The sequence below is a fragment of the Chlorocebus sabaeus genome, chromosome 1 (assembly GCF_047675955.1).
Source record: "Chlorocebus sabaeus isolate Y175 chromosome 1, mChlSab1.0.hap1, whole genome shotgun sequence".
NCBI classification, from domain to species: Eukaryota; Metazoa; Chordata; class Mammalia; order Primates; family Cercopithecidae; genus Chlorocebus; species Chlorocebus sabaeus.
In genome coordinates, this window is record NC_132904.1 from 38,310,154 (window position 1) to 38,334,621 (window position 24,468).

General features: G+C 35.7%; 1 protein-coding gene across 2 annotated transcripts in view; it reads right to left on the minus strand.

Moving 5' to 3' along the window:
* The window catches only part of ANO3 (anoctamin 3), a 466,581-nt gene that overhangs the window by 111,573 nt on the left and 330,540 nt on the right, over positions 1-24,468 (minus strand). For both annotated transcript variants that reach the window (XM_008003915.3, XM_008003923.3), the window contains 4 exons: positions 16,193-16,299; positions 13,325-13,380; positions 8,755-8,876; positions 3,837-3,971 (listed from right to left, as the gene is read on the minus strand). In XM_008003915.3, coding sequence (XP_008002106.3) covers positions 3,837-3,971; positions 8,755-8,876; positions 13,325-13,380; positions 16,193-16,299 — 420 coding nt within the window. The remainder of the gene's footprint in view (positions 1-3,836; positions 3,972-8,754; positions 8,877-13,324; positions 13,381-16,192; positions 16,300-24,468) is intronic.

Consider the following 24,468-nt stretch of genomic DNA (forward strand, 5'->3'; position numbering starts at 1 on the left):
AGGGAGAGTTCCCATCATGAGTGTTTCTTAATTTCTTCTGTAGTGCTTGACAATCTAAACAACCACTCAAATTGTGGTCTTCTTTCATTTTGTATTTATTGCTACATATACACATCAAGTGTGATTCCAAAGAAATCATCATTACTACCAATTAAAGATAAAAGTAGTGAGAAATTTTCCATATTGGGGTGGATGTTTGGACACACTCACTTGAGGGTCCTCATGCTTCCTTATAATCCAGCTAACATGATAAAAAATGGAAGATAAAATATTTGCTTTATGGTACACTTTTTTTTAGAAAAGTGTGAAACTAGGTCTACGGAAAACCAGTAGGGCATTATGGATAAATCATTGCTTTTAAAATCATACATAATCATCAGAGAAATGCAAATCAAAACTACAATAAAAAAAATCACCTCACACCTGTTAGGATTGCTACTATTCCTTAAAAAAAAAAAAAAAAGTAAGTATTGGTGAGAATGTAGGGAAATTGTAGTCCTGCACACTGCTGGTAGAAATCTAAAATGGTCCACTGCTATGAAAAACAGTAGGGAGGTTTCTCAAAAAATCAAAAATAGAACTACCATATGATTCAGCAATCCCACTTCTGGATACATATCCAAAAGAAATGAAATCATGATCTGGAAGAGCTGTCTGCACTCCCACATTTATTTCAGAATTATTAAAAATATCCAAGATATGGAAACAACCCAAATGTTTATTGACTGATGAATGAAGAAAGAAAATGTGGTATATATGTATAATGGAATATTATTTGGTCTTAGAAAAGAAGGAAATCCTGCCATATGTGATAACATGGATAAACCTAGAAGAAATTATGCTAAGTGAATTAAGCTAATCACAGAATAACCAATACTGAATAATTCAACTTATATGAGGTATATAAAATAGCCAAACTTACAAAAAACAGAGTTAAATGGTGGTTGCCATTGGCTAGGGGAAGGAGGGAATGGAGGGTAAAATGGACAAAAAGTTTCCGTTATAAAAGATGAATAAATTCCAGAGAACTTCTGTATGACATTGTGCCTGTGGTCAATAATACTGTCTTGTGCACTTAAAAATTTATTAAGAGGCTAGATCTCACACTGTGTTCTCATCACCAATAAACACTTATTAATGATCAATTGATAATTATAAATTAATAAAACATTAATTGATGGTATTAATTTATTTCTGTAATTATATATTAATCATAATCATATAGTTGTTAATACTATTGACAATTTTAAAAATCAGAAATAGGTTTGAAACTTAGTTGACCACTTACCAGATATAGTCCCTGACCAAGTCACCTTTTTTTAGAGGATCAATTTATTCATCTTATATGGGGATATCTAACTGGGATATTAGATTAAAAATATTTACAATGTACTTTACACATTGCAGGCACTTGATAAATGAAAGAAACTTATTGCTAAGCGCAGTGTCAAGAGAGGGCTTGGAAATCCTCTAAGAAGCAAAGACTTAAAAGTCTGGTCAACATTGAGAACCACATTCATTTCTTGGTGAGTTCTGATGCTGAAAAGGCAAGAACAGACCAGCCAGTTGGGGCTTCAGGTCTGTTTCCTGGTTCCTGAAACCCAGGGCCTTAAAACCAGGCCATATGTATCTGTGCCTGTTCATTTTCAAATTCCTGTATCTTTTCCCAGGCACAGATATTGTAATATTTCACCATGTTAGACCAGTGTATACATGTAAATATATACATGTATGTATATACAGTCATTTAAAACCTGATTGTTATATACGTCTATCATTAAGTGTAGGGTAATTAAGAAACATGATCTTAATTTAGTTGGACCTAATTGGTAGAAACATAATCAATAGAGCCACATCTGCAGCTTTGGAACATTTTTCTACCCTGCAACAAGCAAAAAAGAGCTTAATAAAATTATACTAACATAAGTCAACACAAAATAAAAGCTTGCTCTCCTTCCCCCACCCACCATGATAACACCTACAACTCAACCATGTCTGACACCTTGAATGGAAAATTTCAGTCCCCAAATTTTCAGTCAAGATATTCAGTGCTGCTTATCTTGGTTTAGAATAGAAAGTCTGACAGGATCTTAATTATAGTGTGACAGAAGTGGGAGTAATATAATACCATACAGCACTGAATAAAAGAGTTTGCTAATGCCTTTTAGAACACTCCTTGTACTAAAGGTTAAAGAATAATTATCTCATACAAAAAGAGCCTAATTTACTCCATTGGTATATAAATCAATAGAAACAGCAAATCTATTCCCTTCATTCCTCTTTGTTCATTTTCAGTTTTGTAGTGGTGGAGTTGGAAAGTCTGTATCATATGCTAACATTTTGGTAATATGTTCTCCACAGGACCAACTTGAAGAATCATTTTCTATATTTTAAAACATTTAAAAATGGTTTACTTTTTTTCCAATTCATTGTAACTCTAAACCACAACCTTTCTTCGGAGCCCCAGATGTTACTGATACAACAGAATATGGGCAAATGCCCAAAAGGAGGATGGATGTTTCCAGTGGGCAGAAGTTTGTTCAGGAAGATGCTACCTTGCAGGATGGTAATGAGTTTGCAAAACCCTGAAATTAACCCATGGCTAGATGAAATGGGTTTGAGCAGTAGGTGTTTATTTGTTTTCATGTTATTTAGCTTTTGGCATTCATGAAGAACAAAGGGACTTTGAGATATCAAATCAAGCAATTTGATTACTGAATAGGATTTAATTATCGGACAATAAAGCTGTTTCATTTTTAAGCATAATTACTGTACATATACATACATATACATATTATATTTGTTAAGGAAAATTCAGGGAAATTAATTTTTATGATCTCATGAAGAATATAATCTTAACATTAACTGTCATGTTCAGTATCTGGTAGCAAGGCCATGGTTAAAAGATGGATCAAAAGAGAAGAACGTGTTGAGCTTTGAAAGAAAGGGGAGAGATATTTTTCAGATTTTGAATTTTACCATACAAAGTTAAAGTTGATAATATACTTGTGATTGATTAAAGAGAAAATGCTGTTAAGATTATTTAATGCTAGGGTGACTCTTGTCCTTGCTGAATAATAATGTACTGTTCCTATTTCCAAATCTCAAGTCACTTCAACTTTAACAGAAGCATCACTATTTTGATATATGTTTGGCTTTTGTCAAACCTGATTTCACTACAATCTCCATATCTTAAGTGGATGCTAAATAAAATTTATAAATATTTGTTCCTCCAGAGAGTAATAATAAAGTAGAAAGTATGTTATGATCTGTCATGTACTCAGGAGAGTAGAGGAGGTTGCTTAGAGCAGAATTTATGTGGTATAATTGTTTTGTTTAGACATCTTTAATTCTATTAGGTTCCCTCATGTGCAAAAAGAGCTATGCATCTCCAAGGGTGGTAGTGAAGGTTATAGAAAATGAAACAAGGTATTTTGAAGGGCTTTGTAAATTATAAATTGAAAGTATAAATTATAGCTATTATAATGATTTGAATGAATATATCGAGAGGGCCTTCTAGACTAACAAATGCTATGCAAATGTAAATCACACAAAACTATCAAATTTTTGAATTATGCGGTATATACTGGAAAGAGGAATTTTACGTAAACATTCTTGGAAATTACTCAAGATAGTTTGCATATAAAAGTATTAAAATGACCTTTTATAATAGTGTTCCCTTCCTACAAAAAAAAACCGCTAAGAAACAGAAATAGCAAATAAATTAAATTGTAGTATCATCAACCATTTGTTTTTTTATAGTCAGCATTATCGTTAAACTTTTGCCCACTCAGAAGACAGGCCAAACATTTTTAATAGGTCTCTTAATAGCCTACCTTACTTGACTTTTATTCATTGTAAATAATCCATAGAAGAAAACGCACAAACCAACAATTGCTGCAGGAATCAACATTCCAGTATACCATCCCAGCCAAGCAAAGTATAGTCCAATCTTCTCACCAAAGTACAGCCTGCATGAGAAAGCAAATCCTTAGACTGAGTTAAGGCAACATAAGCAATATTACAACTATTGATACCACACCTAGTCAGAATTTCAGACGGAAACTTGAGGCTACACTCGGTTCCTCCTCAGCTCCATCTACAGTATCTAATACTCCTGTTTGTTAATTAATCCAATAATGGCAATATTGTTTATTTTGAAACCTTTTCAGTATAGGGGCAATTGTGTCACATGTCTTTATGTATATGCCATACTTCTTAACATGGCTCATACACCTTGCTTTTCTCCATCTTCCTACTAGCATCTCTTCTCATTTTTCACATCACAGAGCTGCTCTAAACCGTATAGCTTTCATGAAAATTAGAAAAAGGTCTCCCCTCTAGGTGGGTGCTGAGAGCAGGTTAGATTTCCCTCTCCATCTGCACCCTTCACCAGACACCCTTAGGCTAGACACAATGTGCACCATTATGTCACATCTTCCTCAACAAAGCTCAACTCTGCAGTTTCCAAAGCACGCAGGACTTACCCTGGTTAATGCTGTCCCTAAACTTACAAAAATGTATGGCAATTACTAGTCATTCTTCCATTCCTTTTCCTCCCTATACGACTGTAAGCTGCTGAAAGGTAGACCTGTGTGTTGCTTCACTAGTAACCATCACAGCAAGTACTGAAGGACACTAAGAGAGTTAATGCATTTAATTCCCCTCTAGCTGATGAATATCATTTAAATTGAAATGGCAGAGAAATAACGCAGTTCTAATAACTACTCAGTTGCTCTTTCTTCACCTAACCCACTGTCGGTATTAAAGGCCTGGTTAAAAATGATAATTTCCTGACTTCTTTACCACTGTTTGGTCTCCATCTTCTAAAGACGGTTACTTAACACACACAGTTTTGTTCCTGCAACAAAGATTGGCACTTTCAAGTTGGTTTGGGAATATTGCACTGAGCAGTGATTCTTGCTAAGAAGAAAATTCTCTTGTCATATTTCCTTAACAAGGCTTCTCTTTCTGAAAACTATTCTCTTTCTGCTTCATTCTCTGTGTTGTGCCAATTAAATCTTTTGCAAATTCTACTGCGTGTAGACCTGGAATAATCATCTGGCAAGCATAACTTCTCCGGTTTTTTTTCATTTTATTTTTCTCTCCTAGGAAACAGAGATCAATAGAAAATTCACTTCTTATACAATAATAATATTCTACTTTGAGATGGAAACTTATTATATTAACACGTATTGAAAAAAATTTGTTTGCTTGTACAAGTGTTCCTCTGTGGGGTGGAGCAAAGTTTTTAGCACATGTTACTAACACAGTAGAGGACCTTTATAATTTTGATGACAGAGGATTGCACAGACAAATCAGTGGATATAGACAGTATCATCTATATCAGTATGATATAGATAGATATTTTAAATTACACATTGTTAAAGATTAAGAGAAGCAACAATATTATTTGGTGAAGTATAGTCACCTAAGTAAAAGTAGATTTCAGATCTGTGTCAGGAGAAGAAGGAGCTGGTGCCATGTAAAAGAGGCTAACGAAAAATGTCCTTGCCTTAGAGCGCTGGTACTCACAATCTTCTATGATTCCTGTGTTCCAAACAGAGCAAGGAGGAAGCGGGAGGAAGAGGGGGCTGCTGTGGGGTAACTACCTATCACACAACCACAGCTCTCTTTTTATCTGTTGTTTTTTTTTTAATATTTCTGCCCTATGTCATATTTCATTCAATGATATAATTCCTCTGCTGAAATAATTTCTATCATAAAATGAAACAATGTGAAAATCTATGCTTTTAGAATTGTTTCCTTTAGTGATATTGTTTTTAAATACAAATGCCTCCAATGCCTATTGTGAAATATTTTTTAAAATTGCCATACAAGAATTTTGCTACGCAAATTTTATAACTGATGATTTTGAATATGTGCTCTTTGTAGCTTCAAGTATTTTTCATGGAAAAACAGATGGAACTAAAATAGGCCTTAGCTACAAAACGTTTAAATTTATTTTTAAAATTGGAAAAACCATGGACACATGTCCAGAAATGGTTATTTATATAAAAAAGGAATTGCCTGTGTCTGACTTTCCATCCACTACTAAGGAATTACTTTATTCAGCATGAGACAATACAGGCTGTACCTATGGGTCTCCATTATCCATAACCAAAGAGTATAAAGAAATTCAACTTTGAACACCCTCTTTCTCTCACTATAGATAGGAAGCAACACAGTAAGAGATGCATGCCCTCAAAAGTGTGTGGTTTTAAGAACAACTTACTCAAAATAAGTAGTCACAAATCTTAAGACAATCTTTCTGCTGGTTGTAGAAAAATGGGCCTTGTAGAAAACGCTATGCATAAACAGTTTACTATCCATGTTTGCCTCATTACCATCTAAATTATGGTAACACAAGTTAAGTTCCTAAGGGGTAAAAACATGTTCAAATGCCCTCTATACTCAAAAACTTTTTCTTGGGTGAGTATTACACCACACACTCCTTCCCTTAGCCAATTAAAGACAGAAATATAATTTTTTTAAGAAAAAAAAAAATCCTCCTATGTCAACAACCAAAGAAGTGGTAATAGTGGCTGAATAAACCTATTTACTGAAAATAAAGGCTGCTTGCTGGAATTATCTGAAGAAGCAAGAGTAATGTCTTCTATAGATGAGAACTTATACTTTCTGTTTATTTTTTGTCAACAAAAATTGTATATATTTATTGCATGCATGATATTTTGAAATACGCACATAGTTTTGAATGACTAAATGAAGCTAATTAACATATGGGTTACCTCACATATTTATTCTTATTATATAGTAAGAACATTTAAAATGTACTCAGCAATTTTCAACCATAAAATACATTATTATTAAGTGTAGTCACCATGTTGTACAATAGATCTCTGGAACTTATTCTTCCTATTTAAATTCATTTTTGTATCCTTTGACCAACTTCTCCCCAGTTTGTGCCTCCTCCCCACCCCAGCCTTTGGTAACTACTATTCTACTCTCCGCTTCTATGAGTTCAACTTTTTTAGATTCTACCCATACATGAGATTATGTAGTATTTGTATTTTAGTGGCTTATAAAGTAAATATGGTATATATACACAATGAAAAACTACTTAACCTTAAAAAGGAGAAGATCCTGTCATTTGCAACAACATGGATAAGACTGGAGGACATTATCTTAAGTGAAATAAGCTAAGTAAATGTAATTATTGACACTAGAATGCATGCTTGCAAATCCTAACTTCATTTTAATTCCTAATAGATATAGCTTTGTGAACAAGCACATTTCACTGGGCTCATAATATCTAAAATAATTCTCCTGTCTGCATAAAATAAAATCTGAGAATTTCTTGTGGTCATCAAACTGAAGAATAAAACATCTTGGTTCTGAATATGCCCAAATACTTAATGTTTGAAATTAAAAGCGTTTGGTGGTGGATGTTCATCCTCTGTATCTCCAGATCTGCATTCTACTTTTTTTCCTTTCATTATAGGCACTAGGGGGTCTACCTCTATGCACTCTATAAGCTTTGTTCCTTCCCATTTTCTTCTGGCTTCCTGATGGGCTTGTTGACTGACTGAATGTGCTAGCAGGAGATCAGAGGGCAATATAAAAGAGATGGGGTTTATCATCCTGGTTTCCTCTTTCTTGGGCCATGGTTTAGCCATGGCTGCTTTCTTCCTGAGGTCAAATTTTTGGTATACATTTTGACTGGTTCTGCCAAATATTTTCTCCCCCTGTCCCTTCAAGATCTAGGTTTGATACCAACTTCCAGCTGTGCTAGTCCCTGGGAGCTTCCTCATCTGTCACTCTCTCCCTTGACTCTGGCTTATGCTTCTGTATATAGTTCTTTTATTAAATTCTCTACAAGTACCCCTTTCCGTGTCCACCTGTTCTATGCTGGAGGCACTGACTGATTCAGCTGTGATTTATTCTTGATGTTTATACTTCATAAACAGCTTAAAATATTAAAATATATAATAATATAAATGGTCCTTTTCTTTCATTCTATAAATATTTATAGTTAACCACAGACTTAAGACCTTGTTAACACAGATTTCATGATTTCCAAAAATAAAAAACAAATTATCCTCCATCAACATAAATGATATAAACCATGAATACACCAATATTTCAAGACTAATTCAAGTTGAAGGCAGTTACTTACTAGAATATGCATCCTGAAGTACAGTAGATCTTTATTGAACAATAAATATATACAAACATGTAAAACATGTGTTAGTCATTTTTCTCTTTGCTCTTAGATCCACTTTCTGGCTTTCTTTCTTTCTTTCTTTCTTTTTTTTTTTGATTTGGACATTTTAGTCAGGTTTTACTCTAAATTACTTCTGGTTAAGCTGAGTCAGGAGGCATTACTTCTGGTGAGTTGATCACTCAAAGGTAGAAGGAAGAGATAAGCCAGGACCATTTTCCCTCTCTATGCCCCCTCCATGGCTCCACCCTCCCCGTCACTTTCACCTCTCTACTGGAAGCCCTAGCAATGGTACATAAGTATTGGGCTCTGATAACATATGTTTATTCCAATTTATCTCTGCCCTTAAGGAGTTAGTAATTTTTTGCTGTTGCTAATCCCTTAGACACCTTGCAAAGCCTGTTTGATTTCTCAGTTCTCCCATCCCCTGTATAACCAATTACCTACAGTGAGACTCTTTTACTGAAAAATCTTACAGCGGTTGCTTCTTTTGTAGACTGCAAATTCCAAGTCTTAGACAATGACAACAAAACAGCATACTTTGCTTTTCATTATTGTTCCACTTGCAGTACCTGATTAGATCCAGAGGCTGATGCTTATACCACATTCCCCAGCGTGCCCAGCGCTCGTATAACAGATGTCTGTTATTCTGAGGTCCATGGGTTTTAATGGGCTGGCTACTTTTGTAAGCTCCCTGCAACAGATAAAGTAAGATACATTTGGATCTATTTTCTAGTGAAATTTGAACTGAATGAAAACTATTTCCCCTCGCAGAATAATTTAACAACTTATTGAAAGCTTCAGAAATGATAAATTAAGCCCATCGCTGAAATGATGTGATAGATGCCTTTACATATCTTTCATTAAAAATAGTCTGACAGTTACTTAAAAAATCTTTTATTAAATTAGTTAAAAAATACAATGGAACCCATTAGCTTAAAGTAAAGTAGATGCTAGGCTTTACTGTTTGGAATTTAAGGTCTTTTAATAAACACAATATCTTCACCATCACGGAGAGAAATTGTGATAATCTTTAGTTCAGAATTTAAGGGCATTATTTTGTTTAAGAAGTGATGAAATCCCAGGAAAGGTTTCTTCCGTTTTTATAAGCTGAGGAAGAGAGTAAGTGCTCATTCAAAATATATAAGAGGCCTCAGCCACCAGTGCTAGTCAGATTTTTTTTTTCTCTCTCTTTTTTTTAAATTATCATTTAAGTTCTGGGATATATGTGCAGAACGTGCAGGTTTGTTACATAGGTATACACATGTCATGGTGGTTTGCTGCACCCTTCAACCCATCATCTGCATTAGGTATTTCTCCTAATGCTATCTGTCCCCTAGCTCCCCACCCCCCAACAGGCCCCAGTGTATGATGTTCCCCTCCCTGTGTCCATGTGTTCTCATTGTTCAATTCCTAGTTATGAGTGAGAACATGGGGTGTTTGGTTTTCTATTCCTGTGTTAGTTTTCTGAGAATGATGGTTCCTAGCTTCATCCATGTCCCTGCAAAGAACATGAACTCATCCTTTTTTATGGCTGCATAGTATTCCATGGTATATATGTATCACATTTTCTTTATCTAGTCTATCATTGATGGGTATTTGGACTGGTTCCAAGTCTTTGCTATTGTGAATATTGCTGCAATAAACGTATGTGTGCATGTGTCTTTATAGTAGAATGATTTATAATCCTTTGGGTATATACCCAGTAATAGGATTGCTGGGTCAAATGGTATTTCTGGTTCTAGATCCTTGAAGGATCGCCACACTATCTTCCACAATGGTTGAACTAATTTACACCCCCACCAACAATGTAAAGGCATTCCTGTTTCTCCACATCCTCTCCAGCATCTGTTGTTTCCTGACTTTTTAATGATCATCATTCTAACTGCCATGAGATGGTACCTCACTGTGGTTTTGATTTGCATTTTTCTAACGACCAGTGATGATGAGTTTTTTTTCATATGTTTGTTGGCCCCATAAATGTCTTCTTTTGAGAAGTGTCTGTTTGTATCTTTTGCCCATGTTTTGATGGAGTTTTACTTTTTTTTTTTCTTATAAATTTGTTTAAGTTCCTTGTAGATTCTGGATATTAGCCCATATGGATAGACTGCAAAAATTTTCACTCATTCTGTAGGTTGCCTGTTCACTCTGATGATAGTTTCTTTTGTTGTGCAGAAGCTCTTTAGTTCTATTAGATCCCATTTTTCAATTTTGGCTTTTGTGGCCATGTTTCATCAATACCTAGTTTATTGAGAGTTGTTAGCATGATGGGGTGTTGAATTTTATGGAAGGACTTTTCTGCATCTATTGAGTTAATCATGTGGTTTTTGTCATTGGTTCTGTTTATATGATGGATTATGTTTATTGATTTGCATATGTTGAATCAGCCTTGCAACCCAGGAATGAAGCCGGCTAGTCAGATTTTTAAAGTGGCAGTATCTATAAAATTTATTTCAGGTAAGATATTCCAAAAATTGAAGGATTTTTTTTCAATTCTTTATATCCTCTTTCAAAAATCTGTCATACGTGTCACAATTTTGGAATTGCAGATTATATAATATGCCTTATAGAGAAGAGTGTTCCCTAAAGGCTGAACTTCTCTGCTTTTATTATCTAAAAAGAGGACAATATGTGTGGTGACTATATATTTTCTGAACTAAAATGTGAGATACAAGATATGACAGTCTTTCTCCTCACTCCAATGTATGGCTCTATCTTTATGAAAGTTTGACAAAAATTTAAAGCGAGTGGAGTTACGCCTCAGTTTTCTCACCTAGATGATAGAAGTAATAATAATATTACCCAGTATAGAGGGGTTTTACAAGAGTCAACTTAGTATCTATAAAGTGCCTGGCACGTGGAAAGTATGTAATTAATGTGAGTTATTTTATGCATTTGATGTATTTTGACTCTAGAAAAGTGCAAAGCTCATCAGAATATTCCTTGACAACCAGGACGGTGAGCTCCTATAAGGAAAGAAGACACCCTGAGACATGGCTCACAGGTGCCTCAAGGTTGCCATGAGAGACATGTGGATGCCACTCTTGGCTCCCTAATGAAATAGATACATTAATTTGGGAAGAAATGAAGTATCATTTAAGTGCAGGCCCCAAATTGTCTTCCCTAAGCTAGCTCAAGGTGTTTAAAGCCCAAAAATTAAAAGGCTTTCTGGGTTTCAGATGCTAAACTTTGGAATATTTAGGGTATCCTTTTCTTAACTCTGCTCTATAACCTCAATCAGCTACATCATTCTGGCTTGTTAGTGACATGCAGTGGGCTGCAAGAGAAAACTGACCAAAGTGATTATTCTTGCTCACTCATATACTTTCACGCCTTTCTGAAGTATTGTGTACACTCAGCGGTCTCTGCCATCTCCATGATTGGCCCCCTCTGACCTACACACATTCTCTCTTTCCACTATTCATCATTCATAGGATTATAAATTCTATCAATGTCTTGGACGAATTCTTGTGTGTATTTTTCTCGTTCCCTTTATTTTGCCTTTTCATACCAAACTCCACAAGACATTTCTTCTTCCCTCTAGCCACTGTCCTTTTTGTAAGTAAAAAACAAACCTCAACTACAGGTAAAAATAAGAGATTGGCACTTGTCTCCTGCATTAAGGAAAAAGAAAAAAGGAAGACTAGAATTGTGAACTATCCTTAATCAAATTACAGTCAATGCCATTGACTCCATTTTCCTCCTAATAAGCCTTATTTTCCTTACCTCAAGTAGTAGCATTTAAAATCAACAGAAAATTCCTGAGCCCATTTTATTGACCTTCTAATCTACTTTCTTGTATTTCAACATTGTTTTCCATTCTTTTCATGTATTTATTCCATATACTAATATTTCATCCAAATTACAAACACAAGTGGGAAGATAATTACTTATAACTTCTTTATAAAAGTCCCAAATTTCACATAAAAAAACTGTCAAGTGAACTTTCAGAATGCAGCCTAATTAAGTAGAGAAAATGACCTAAATAGAGAACAAATTAAACCTTCTTTGCTACAGAGGTTCTCCTTGGGCCTTAAGTTTGCCATTCTGAACACTTTACCGTTTATTATGTGCTATTTGATATAGTGTTTAATTTCTCTGAGCTTTGTTTCTTCAGCTGTAAAATAAGAATAATAAAATTTACCCATCCAGGGTTATGTTCAGAATAATGGGAAAATACATGCACAAGGCCTGGCACATTAAATACACAAACATATTTCCTGTTATTATTTCTATTCTTACTATAAGTATGTATACCATAACAAATATAAACATTGGAGATTGGCTTCTGGTGCTCAAAACAGTGCCTTTGATATCTAACCTTTCTGTACCTCAATTAGTTATATAAAAAACAGAGTTAATATTATTGTATATCTCAAAGGGCTGTTGCAAGGATTAAATGAGACAATCCATATGAAACATTTACGTCACTGCCAATAGCAAGTACTCAATACATTTTATCTACTATTGGTCATATCAGACTGCAAATTCCTCAGCCTTGTATTATGTACTGAAGTCCTCAGTCACAAATTTATAAATAGAAATGTGATAGCCTTTGAAAGTTCAGAAGTGAAACCTGTAAAGACCCCACTCTTACCTTAAAACATGAAATTGCCTTAAAGAAAGAGGTCAGGAAATAAAAGTTGGCTCAGATATCATTTACAGTGGACAGGGCCCACTGCAGCTTAGAGCAGGCATTTCTAATTAAAACTTGTAGGGAGGTAATAATCTGGCAAATAATTGAGTAGGCAGTTGGCTACAGGTTTTTGTGGTGGGACTTCAGATTTTCAAGTATCCCAAAGTAGTAGGCACAAACCAGGAAACTTCTCTATTTGGAATAGTGCGGATCTCAAGTTGGATCAAGCTTGGAACTCTATACTGTAGCAGATGGCAGCAGCTATAGTGTCCAGGAGTGTTTCCGCTAAGGCTGGGATTCCCAGTATGGGGCAAATTGCAGACAGGCTTTGAGGCAGAGGAACCAGCGTACAGTCGCAAAATTACCATGGGGAGACAGAAGGCCCATGGCTACTTGCAGACTGAATCTTCCTGGGAGTGGACAGCTAGACTCAAATGAAAACAACAGGATCAAGCATTGAGCATGAAAACTTTGTTTATAAAGTAGAAACTGTATTTCAAGATTACCTCATGTGGTGGAAACGCTGCTATATATGAGCCATTGTTTATAAGTTTACGGATACCTGCAAAGAGAAGAAAAGGACAGTTCTTGAGTTAGTTTCAATGAAACATTTCCTCTGAAGTAACACAAATATACGGGGGACAATGTCAGACGGGCGGATCACGAGGTCAGGAGATCAAGACCAGCCTGGCTAACATGGTGAAACCCCGTCTCTACCAAAAAAATACAAAAAACTAGCCGGGCGAGGTGGCGGGCGCCTGTAGTCCCAGCTACTCGGGAGGCTGAGGCAGGAGAATGGCGTAGACCCAGGAGGCGGAGCTTGCAGTGAGCTGAGATCCAGCCACTGTACTCCAGCCTGGGCGACAGAGCAAGACTCTGTCTCAAAAAAAAAAAAAAAAAGTTTAAGATAACCCAAATGACTTCCATAGCCACATCACCTGTGAGGACAGTGCGATTGTGAAAGAAACTGATACTGCGTCTAGTTATGTCCTTATGATATTAGTAAATGAAGATTTGCAAGTTATCACATGGTTTCACTTTACCATATCATAAAATATTGGGCATTTAACCCACTTATTTAGGATCATGTGATGCAAAAGCAACTTTTTGTTTTTCTCCAAATAACAAAGTTCGGTCAAGAAAGAAGACACATTCTATATCCCACCCCATCCCTGTCCCCTACCAAAACAAAACAAAACAAAACAAAAGACCTCAAAATGATATTGGTATTGAGAAATATTTAATTGTATAATACCAAACCAAAAAGACACAAATAGTAATATGAGACACTTATTAAAATCTCCTCCCTCTCAATGAGGGTAGGGCAACATGGACACTCTCATATACTCCTGGTAAGAACAGATACTGAGTGAGCAACTATTGTTGCAATATTATTTATATCAGTAAAGAATTAGAAATAATTACATATCCAAAACTGATAAATCATTTAATTTTTATAGTACAATCAATCATAATAGGTACTTAGTAAATAATAGTGATTTGATGAATTTTATTATGGAATATTGTACAGCTTTTTATAATAATGTTTTCAAAGAGTAATTAAGGGCTTGAGAAAATATTCATAATGGTAATTTTTTTAAATCTGAAAATTATAAATGCTAAAACATCTAATTTATATGTACATATATATACACACACATATATACACAAACATAAATATATACACATATATATATATACTTAAAAATGTATAAGTGAGAATTGCAGTTAGGAATAATTTTAATTATTCTGTATTTACTACAAAGGGAACGATGCCCTTATAATTATTTATAATTTCATAATTATTTCAAAAGATACAAAAGAATATAGTACTAACATTTAGACACATTTTCAATTTATATTCTGGATTTCATTATTTTTAGTTCCTTTTTTTTTTTTTTTCTTTTTTGAGACAGGGTCTTACTCTGTCACCCAGGCTGGAGTGCAATGGCGTGATCTCGGCTCACTGCAACCTCCACCTCCCGGGTTCAAGTGATTCTCTTGCCTCAGCCTCCCTAGTAGCTGAAATTACAGTCACCTACCATTGCGCCTGGCTAATTTTTGTATTTTTAGTAGAGATGAGGTTTCACCATGTTGGCCAGGCTGGTCTTGAACTCCTGACCTGAGGTGATCCACCCATCTCAGCCTCCCAAAGTGCTGGGATTACAGGCTTGAGCCACCGTACACAGCCTATTTTTAGTTCCTTAAAAATTACTTACTAAATGTATTTCTTTCTTTTTGGTGAAGTTTAGGCATGTGAGTTAACTGTTTTGAATGCTCAGTAATAAATAAATTATTAATCAGAAGAACAACAGAGTCCGAAGGTTTTTCTTTAAAAAGTGGCTATCTTGAAACATAGTGTATTTTACTCATATAGCACTCAATTTTAATAAAATCAGTAGAGACTGGTACAAGTTTTTGCTGGCTGTCAACTTTGTACTTTCAAGGCTTTTATGATGTGACTAACATTTGATCCCTTCAAGCATCTTTTATCTGTCACCTTTATAATTAAAAGTATATCTTGTTTGTTACCTGTTGCTTTCTGCTCAGCTCTATGTAAATTTTGCAATTTTATTTACTTTTTCTAAGTGAAACATTCTCAAGTTTCTTTTGTATTATACATGTTGTAGCATACTGTACATTTACATACATTAAATGTAAACATTTAAACAACAAAGAAATTTCGAAAATTAAAATTAGCTATTGTTTCACCTTCCAGAGGTAACCTCTAAAAAGTTTCTTACATATTCTTCTAGGGTTTTTGTCTTTTTATGTACATGGATTTAAGAAATGAAATTACATGAGATGTATAGTTTGTGGATATCTTTTGGAGTTCATAAATAACAAACTCATAACCAATTTACAATCTCCCTGAGTATAGGGCTTATGTCATGTACTTTGTATAACAGATGCTTGAAACTTTTATGTTAAAATAAGAGTAAATAAATGTCACATAACTTTTAATGAATGTATTACATGGACACAGTCTAACTTATTTTTCAGTCCCTAAGCATGGACATGTGGGTATTTCCTGATAATTCTATTACAAACAAGCCCATGATGAACACATTTCTGTATATGTTGTCATTCAAAAGTCTGATTATTTCAGAGGTATAACTTTCAAGAAATAATATTTCTGTTTCAAAGTGTTTGCACATTTCACATTTTGATATCTATGACCAAACACCCTCAAAAAAGTTTGTTTGTTTTATTAAAAGGCTGAAAATTCGAAAGTATATAGAGTTTGTGTTCAATATGTTATACACATCTATTTAATAAATTAAAGCAAAGCTTCAGTTGTTAAAAAAAAAACAGTAATTCTGGATATAAATAGTAACAGCAAGTTCCACTCTGTTATTATTTAATGTTCTTACCCACTTTTGATATTCCATTTTCATATTTGGTGCGCTCCAGCATGTGATAGACTATTCTGCTTCGAGTAGCATTGCTGAAGAAGGTGTCTTTATTATTTATTATGAAGCTGTTAAGATGAGGGGATTTGTTTTAATATTCAAAGCAGAACACAGAATTCAGTAATAGTTACAAGTTCCATTAAAGCTAATGCATGTGAAGCACATTAAATCAGAAGGGAAATCATCCTCTTTAAAAAAAAAAATAGAGAAAAAGAATTCACTCATAAATAATACAAGGCATTATCAAATACTCACTTTGTTATCTTCTTTCAGTTTATAAAGAATTCCAGGTGCTCCGATTTCTTATTTCACATGGAACAAGGACAGAATAGATGGCCCATTGGCTCCCATACATTTTCTACTACCTTAAGCAAGGTATTTCCAAATAGAACACATCAAAAATTGATGTTATCCCCCATACCATGCTTTCTAATGCAGCTTATCTCATTTTCAGAGCCTTAACAATGAACAATCATCCTACCTTTCCCTTGATGCTTTTTTATTGTCCCCATGGGAAGAGTAGCAATGAAGAACCATTTGAGAGTCAGTGATGTAAGAGCAAAAGCATGAGCTCAAGAGGAATGGAAGGGTCTGTTTCAGTATTTACTTTATAGTACACAGGGAACCTTGAAAAAATTGAAGTGTCCTGGGTCTTGCTCAACTTCTGACACTTTCTGTTTCTAGTTTATCTATGTGAGTGATAAATCACCACTGTGTCAAGCACGCAATACTGAATTAGTAGGTCTTCTGTGAAAGTTCCTCCATCTACACTCTTCATATTCAAACAGATGGCAAACTGTAACTTTTCTGACTAAACTGTCTCTCTCTAGCTTTTGTTCTGGGTCTCATTGCCTCTTGCCTAGAAAAAGAGTAGAACATCCTCCTAACTTGCCATGCATTTTTCCACCTGACTTTTAATGCACAGCTCTGATTCTTAGAACACTCCCTTACTTTTAGTGTGCCAACAGCCTTCCTCTACAAGCATCATTAAATTTCTTATTTTCCTCCAAGGCTCTCAGTACTTGCATTCCAACCTACTCTTCAGCTTTGTGTCTTCAGTTTTATATGTCTAACAGCTCTGCCTTCTTTTACCCAATCCTCTGTCAATTTGTATAATATTTAGGTTAGTGCAAATGTAATTGCAGTTTTTGCCATTAAAAGTAATGTTGGGAGGGTGCACCCAAGATGGCCGAATAGGAACAGCTCCAGCCTCCAGCTCCCAGCTTAAGCGACACAGAAGACGGGTGATTTCTGCATTTTCAACTGAGGTACCAGGTTCATCTCACTGGGGTGTGTCGGACAGTTGGCACTGCTCTGCGGGTGCAGACTGACCAGCGAGAGCTGAAGCAGGGCAAGGCAAACAGAAAGGACACCCACACCAAAACCCCATCAGTACGTCACCATCATCAAAGACCAGAGGCAGATAAAACCACAAAGATGGGGAAAAAGCAGTGCAGAAGAGCTGGAAATTCAAAAAATCAGAGCGCATCTCACCATCCAAAAGAACACAGCTCATTGCCAGCAACGGAACAAAGCTAGATGGAGAATGACTTTGATGAGTTGAGAGAAGAAGGCCTCAGTTGATCAAACTTCTCAGAGCTAAAGGAGGAACTACATAACCAGTGCAAAGAAACTAAAAACCTTACAAAAAGATTTGACGAATGGCTAACTAGAATAACCAATGTAGAGAAGTCCTTAAAAGAACTGATAGATATGAAAACCATGACACGAGAACTATGTGACAAATGCACAAGCTTCAGTAACCAACACGATCAACTGGAAGAAAGAGTATCAGTGATTAAAAATCAAATGAATGAAATGAAGCGAGAAGAGAAGTGTAGAGAAAAAAGTAAAAAGAAATGAACAAGGTCTCCAAGAAGTATGGGATTATGTGAAAAGACCAAATCTACGTCTGATTGGGGTGCCTGAAAGTGACAGGGAAAATGGAACCAAGTTGGAAAACACTCTGCAGGATATCATCTAGGAGAACTTCCCCAACCTAGTAAGGCAGGCCACCATTCAAATTCAGGAAATACAGAGAACGCCACGAAGATACTCCTCGAGAAGAGCAACTCCAAGACACATAATTGTCAGATTCACCAAAGTTGAAATGAAGGAAAAAATGCTAAGGGCAGCCAGAGAGAAAGGTCGGGGTACCCACAAAGGGAAGTGCATCAGACAAACAGCAGATCTCTAGGCAGAAACTCTCCAAGCCAGAAGAGAGTGGGAGCCAGTATTCAACATTCTTAAAGAAAAGAATTTTCAATCCACTATTTCATATCCAGCCAAACTAAGTTTCATAAGTGAAGGAGAAATAAAATCCTTTACAGACAAGCAAATGCTTAGAGATTTTGTCACCACCAGGCCTGCCCTATAAGAGATTCTGAAGGAAGCACTAAACATGGAAAGGAACAACAGGTACCAGCCATTGCAAAAACATGTCAAAATGTAAAGTCTATCGATGCTAGGAAGAAACTGCATCAACTAGTGAGCAAAATAACCAGCTAATATTATAATGACAGGATCAAGTTCACACATAACAATATTAACCTTAAATGTAAATGGACTAAATGGACCAATTAAAAGATACAGACTGGAAAATTTGATAAAGAATCAAGACCTATCAGTTTGCTGTATTCAGGAGACCCATCTCACATGCAGAGACGCACATAGGCTCAAAATAAAGGGATGGAGGAAGATCTACCAAGCAAATGGAAAACAAAAAAAAGCAGGGGTTGAAATCCTAGTCTCTGATAAAAGAGACTTTAAACCATCAAAGATCAAATGAGACAAAGAAGGCCATTACATAATGGTAAAAGGATCAATTCATCAGGAAGAACTCACTATCCTAAATGTATATGCACCCAATACAGGAGCACCCAGATTCATAAAGCAAGTCCTTAGAGACTTACAAAGAGACTTAGACTCCCATACAATAATAATGGGAGACTTTAACACCCCACTGTCAACATTAGACAGATCAACGAGACAGAAAGTTAATAAGGATATCCAGGAATTGAACTAAACTCTGCACCAAGTGGACCTAATAGACATCTAGTGAACTCTCCACCTCAAATAAACAGAATATATATTCTTCTCAGCTCCACATCACACTTATTCCAAAATTGACCACATAGTTGGAAGTAAAGCACTCCTCAGCAAATGTAAAAGAACAGAAATTATAACAAACTGTCTCTCAGATCACAGTGCAATCAAACTAGAACTCAGGACTAAGAAACTCAATCAAAACCGCTCAACTACATGGAAACTGAATAACCTGCTCCTGAATGACTACTGGGTACATAACAAAATGAAGGCGGAAATAAAAATGTTCTTTGAAACCAATGAGAACAAAGATACAACATACCAGAATCTCTGGGACACATTTAAAGTAGTGTGTAGAGGGAAATTTATAGCACTAAATGCCCACAAGAGAAAGCAGGAAAGATCTAAAATCGACACCCTAACATCACAATTAAGAGAACTAGAGAAGCAAGAGCAAACACATTTCAAAGCTAGCAGAAGACAAGAAATAACTAAGATCAGAGCAGAACTGAAAGAGATAGAGACAGAAAAATCCCTCCATGAAATCAGTGAAGCCAGGAGCTGGTTTTTTGAAAAGATCAACAAAATTGATAGATGGCTAGCATGACTAATAAAGAAGAAAAGAGAGAAGAATCAAATAGATGCAATAAAAAATGATAAAGGGGATATCACCACCAACCCCACAGAAATACAAATACCATCAGAGAATACTATAAACACCTCTATGCAAATAAACCAGAAAACCTAGAAGAAATGGATAATTTCCTGGAAACTTACACTCTCCCAAGACTAAACTAGGAAGAAGTTGAATCCCTGAATAGACCAATAGCAGGCTCTGAAATTGAGGCAATAATTAATAGCCTACCAACCAATAAAGTCCAGGACCAGAAGGATTCACAGCCGAATTCTACCAGAGGTACAAGGAGGAGTTGATACCATTCCTTCTGAAACTATTCCAATCAATAGAAAAAGAGGAAATCCCTAACTCATTTTACGAGGCCAACATCATCCTGATACCAAAGCCTAAACAGAACCAAAGACAAAAACCACATGATTATCTCAATAGATGCAGAAAAGGCCTTTGACAAAATTTAACAGCCCTTCATGATAAAAACTCTTAATCAATTCGGTATTGATGGAACGTATCTCAAAATAATAAGAGCTATTTATGACTAACTCACAGCCAATATCATACTGAATGGGCAAAAACTGGAAGCATTCCCTTTGAAAACTGGCACAAGACAGTCTTCTCTCACCACTCCTATTCAACATAGTGTTGGAAGTTCTGGCTAGGGCAATCAGGCAAGAGAAATAAATCAAGGGTATTCAGTTAGGAAAAGAAGAAGTCAAATTGTCCCTCTTTGCAGAAGACATGATTGTATATTTAGAAAACCCCACTGTCTCAGCCCAAAATCTCCTTAAGCTGATAAGCAACCTCAGCAAAGTCTCAGGATATAAAATCAATGTGCAAAAATCACAAACATTCTTATACACCAGTAACAGACAAACAGAGAGCCAAATCATGAATGAACTCCCATTCACAATAGCTTCAAAGAGAATAAAATACCTAGGAATCCAACTTACAAGGGATGTAAAGGACCTCTTCAAGGAGAACTACAAACCACTGCTCAGTGAAGAAAAAAGAGGACACAAACAAATGGAAGAACATACCATGCTCATGGATAGGAAGAATCAGTATGGTGAAAATGGCCATACTGCCCAAGGTAATTTATAGATTCAATGCCATCCCCATTAAGCTACCAATGACTTTCTTCACAGAATTGGAAAAAACTGCTTTAAAGTTCATATGGAGCCAAAAAAAGATCCTGCATTGCCAGGACAATCCCAAGCCAAAAGAACAAAGCTGGAGGCATCACGCTACCTGCCTTCAAACTATACTATGAGGCTACAGTAACCAAAACAGCATGGTACTGGTACCAAAACAGAGATATAGACCAATGGAAGAGAATAGAGCCCTCAGACATAATACCACACATCTACAGCCATCTGATCTTTGACAAACCAGACAAAAACAAGAAATGGGGAAAGGATTCCCTATTTAATAAATGGTGCTGAGAAAATTGGCTAGCCGTAAGTAGAAAGCTGAAACTGGATCCTTTTCTTACTCCTTATATGAAAATTAATTCAAGATGGATTAGAGACTTAAATGTTAGACCTAAAACCATAAAATCCCTAGAAGAAAACCTAGGTCAGGACATAGGCATGGGCAAGGACTTCATGTCTAAAACACCAAAAGCAACAGCAACAAAAGCCAAAATTGACAAATGGGATCTCATTAAACTAAAGAGCTTCTGCACAGCAAAAGAAACTACCATTAGAGTGAACAGGCAACCTACAGAATGGGAGAAAATTTTTGCAATCTATTCATCTGACAAAGGGCTAATATCCAGAACCTACAAAGAACTCAATCAAATTTATAAGAAAAAAACAAACAATCCCATCAAAAAGTGGGCAAAGGATATGAACAGACACTTCTCAAAAGAAGACATTTATACAGTCAACAGACACATGAAAAAATGCTCATCATCACTGGCCATCAGAGAAATGCAAATCAAAATCACAATAAGATACCATCTCACACCAGTTAGAATGGCGATCATTAAAAAGTCAGGAAACAACAGGTGCTGAAGAGGATGTGGAGAAACAGGAACACTTTTACACTTCTGGTGGGATTGTAAACTAGTTAAACCATTGTGGAAAACAGTGTGGCGATTCCTCAAGGATCTAGAACTAGAAATACCATTTGACCCAGCCATCCCATTACTGGGGATATACCCACAGGATTGTAAGTCATGCTGCTATAAAGACACATGCACACGTATGTTTACTGCAGCACTATTCACAATAGCAAAGACTTGGAATGAAGTCAAATGTCCATCAGTGACACACTGGATTAAGAAAATGTGGCACATATACACCATGGAATACTATGCAGCCATAAAAAAGGATGAGTTCGTGTCCTTTGTAGGAACATGGACGTAGCTGGAAAACATCATTCTCAGCAAACTATCACAAGAACAGAAAACCAAATGCCGCATGTTCTCACTCATAGGTGGGAATTGAACAATGAGTTCACTTGGAGACAGGAAGAAGATCATCACACACTGGGTCCTATTGTGGGGGCCTGGGGAGGGATAGCATTAGGAGATATACCTAATGTAAATGATGAGTTAATGGATGCAGCACACCAACATGGCACATGTATACATGTGTAACAAACCTGCACATTGTACACATGTACCCTAGACCTTAAAGTATAATAAAAAAGAAAAAGATATCACTAAATAAAAAATAATGTCAGGAATTAAAAAAAAAAGTAATGTTGTACCAACATAATATCATCACCTTAAAACCCATGCTTCTTTTCCTTTAGATTTTACTCTGTTTCTTCTTCTCTCCCCATGCCACTCCGTATTTTTACCTGACAAAAAGAGCTATTTCCTTTGAAAAGGCATTCCAGATCCTCTCCTTTGGATGTGCTGCTCTCTCTCTTACAAAATGTGCATTTTATTTCCATCTTTCTTAACACATTGACTTTACTCTGCCTCGTTTAAGTTAATATGCACATGTGTCTATTTGATTAGACTCTGAATTCCTCCAGTATTCTTATCTCCATACTTGGATGTACCAGATTCAAGGTCCTGTTAATTGTAGGTAGCAGAAGGAATGTCCACCTGCCTCTTTCATCATTAAGTTGATTCAGCATTCCCTCAACAAGTAATTTTTAAGCAGATCAATTCAATTTTTCATGGAGTTACATTATAGAGAGATGATATAGCTGATGCATAAGTAAAAAGTAAATAACATAATTTCAAATAATTTCTATGAAGAAAAATGAAACAGTATACTGGGATAGAAAATGACTTGGACAAGGGCACTTTAGGTCACATTTTCAGAGCCGGTCTCTTGGAGGTGGTGATGTTTGAGTGGGAGCTGAATGACAGGAAGGACTATGTCATATGAAGATTTGGGGTAGAGCATGGCAAATAATGAGAACAGCAAGAGCAACGACTCTGAGTTGGAACTAAGCTTGAGCTTTCAATGGATAGAACCAAGTCTTGTATGGCTGGAGTGAGTAAATGGTGGAAAAGAAATGCAGAAGATGGAGTGATAGTGCTGGGCAATAACTACAGCATCTATGCCCACTTAGTAAAAAATAAGAAATTTGAATTTTATTGAAAGTACAAATGGGAAGCTGTTTCAGAGTCTTAAGCAAGGTGCTTTTATGATGTGGCTGATATTTTCCAAAGATTACACTGGTTTGTTTATTAAAAAAAGAAAAAAAAGAAAAAAGAGTAGAATGTTTTTCATTTGGTGTATCACAGATCCTTAAAGGTCCTGAAAAAGTGCAGCAAAAGGCTGAAGAAGCTTCGATGAAACTTTGACCTCTCTCTAAAGCCAACAGTCATTTGGAATTTTACTCCTTCTGCCATTACAATATCATTGGAATTAGAAAGCATGCTTCTAGCTACACCTCCAGGAATAAGCAACCAGATAAATAGACTACTGGGAAAAGGAAGGTTTCCCATTGATTGATGGCTGTGTTACATGTTTGGTGGTCTGGAATTCTGTTTTATCCACCCTTTCAATTTCCTGCCTCCCAGAATATAGCTCAATTCAGAATGGCCTATAGCATAGTAGGCCCTATAGCTATGATCCTTTAATACATCATGCCTTTTCCTATCTTTATGTTTATCCCAGTTAATTATAAATTTACATTTTTGTCTGCCCCATTAGACTGGGCGTACACTGAAGATAGAAACTGTGTCATAAGTTCCTTTATATACACAACCTGTGTGATGTAGAAACACAACAAATAGTAGTTGAATGAAAACATGAATAAATAAATAGGTATGGTAGGTAGGTAGATGGAGAGAAAGTAATGCAACAAATCTCTTTACAAATTCTCATTCAATTTAGTTTAATAATATTGAAGTAAAATAGATAGCTTAATTAAATATATGTTAATTGAAGCAATTATAATTATAATTTATTTATCACAGCAATCTATTACTCAAACATGCTAATGAACAGTAATCCTATTATTATTAACATTATTGTTATTTTAACTGGTTCACTACTACAGTAATTATTTTTAAAGTGTTAGAAACTGGACTACCAGTCCATGGGTCTACAATTACTTATTCACTACCGAATGTCTCTAAATCATC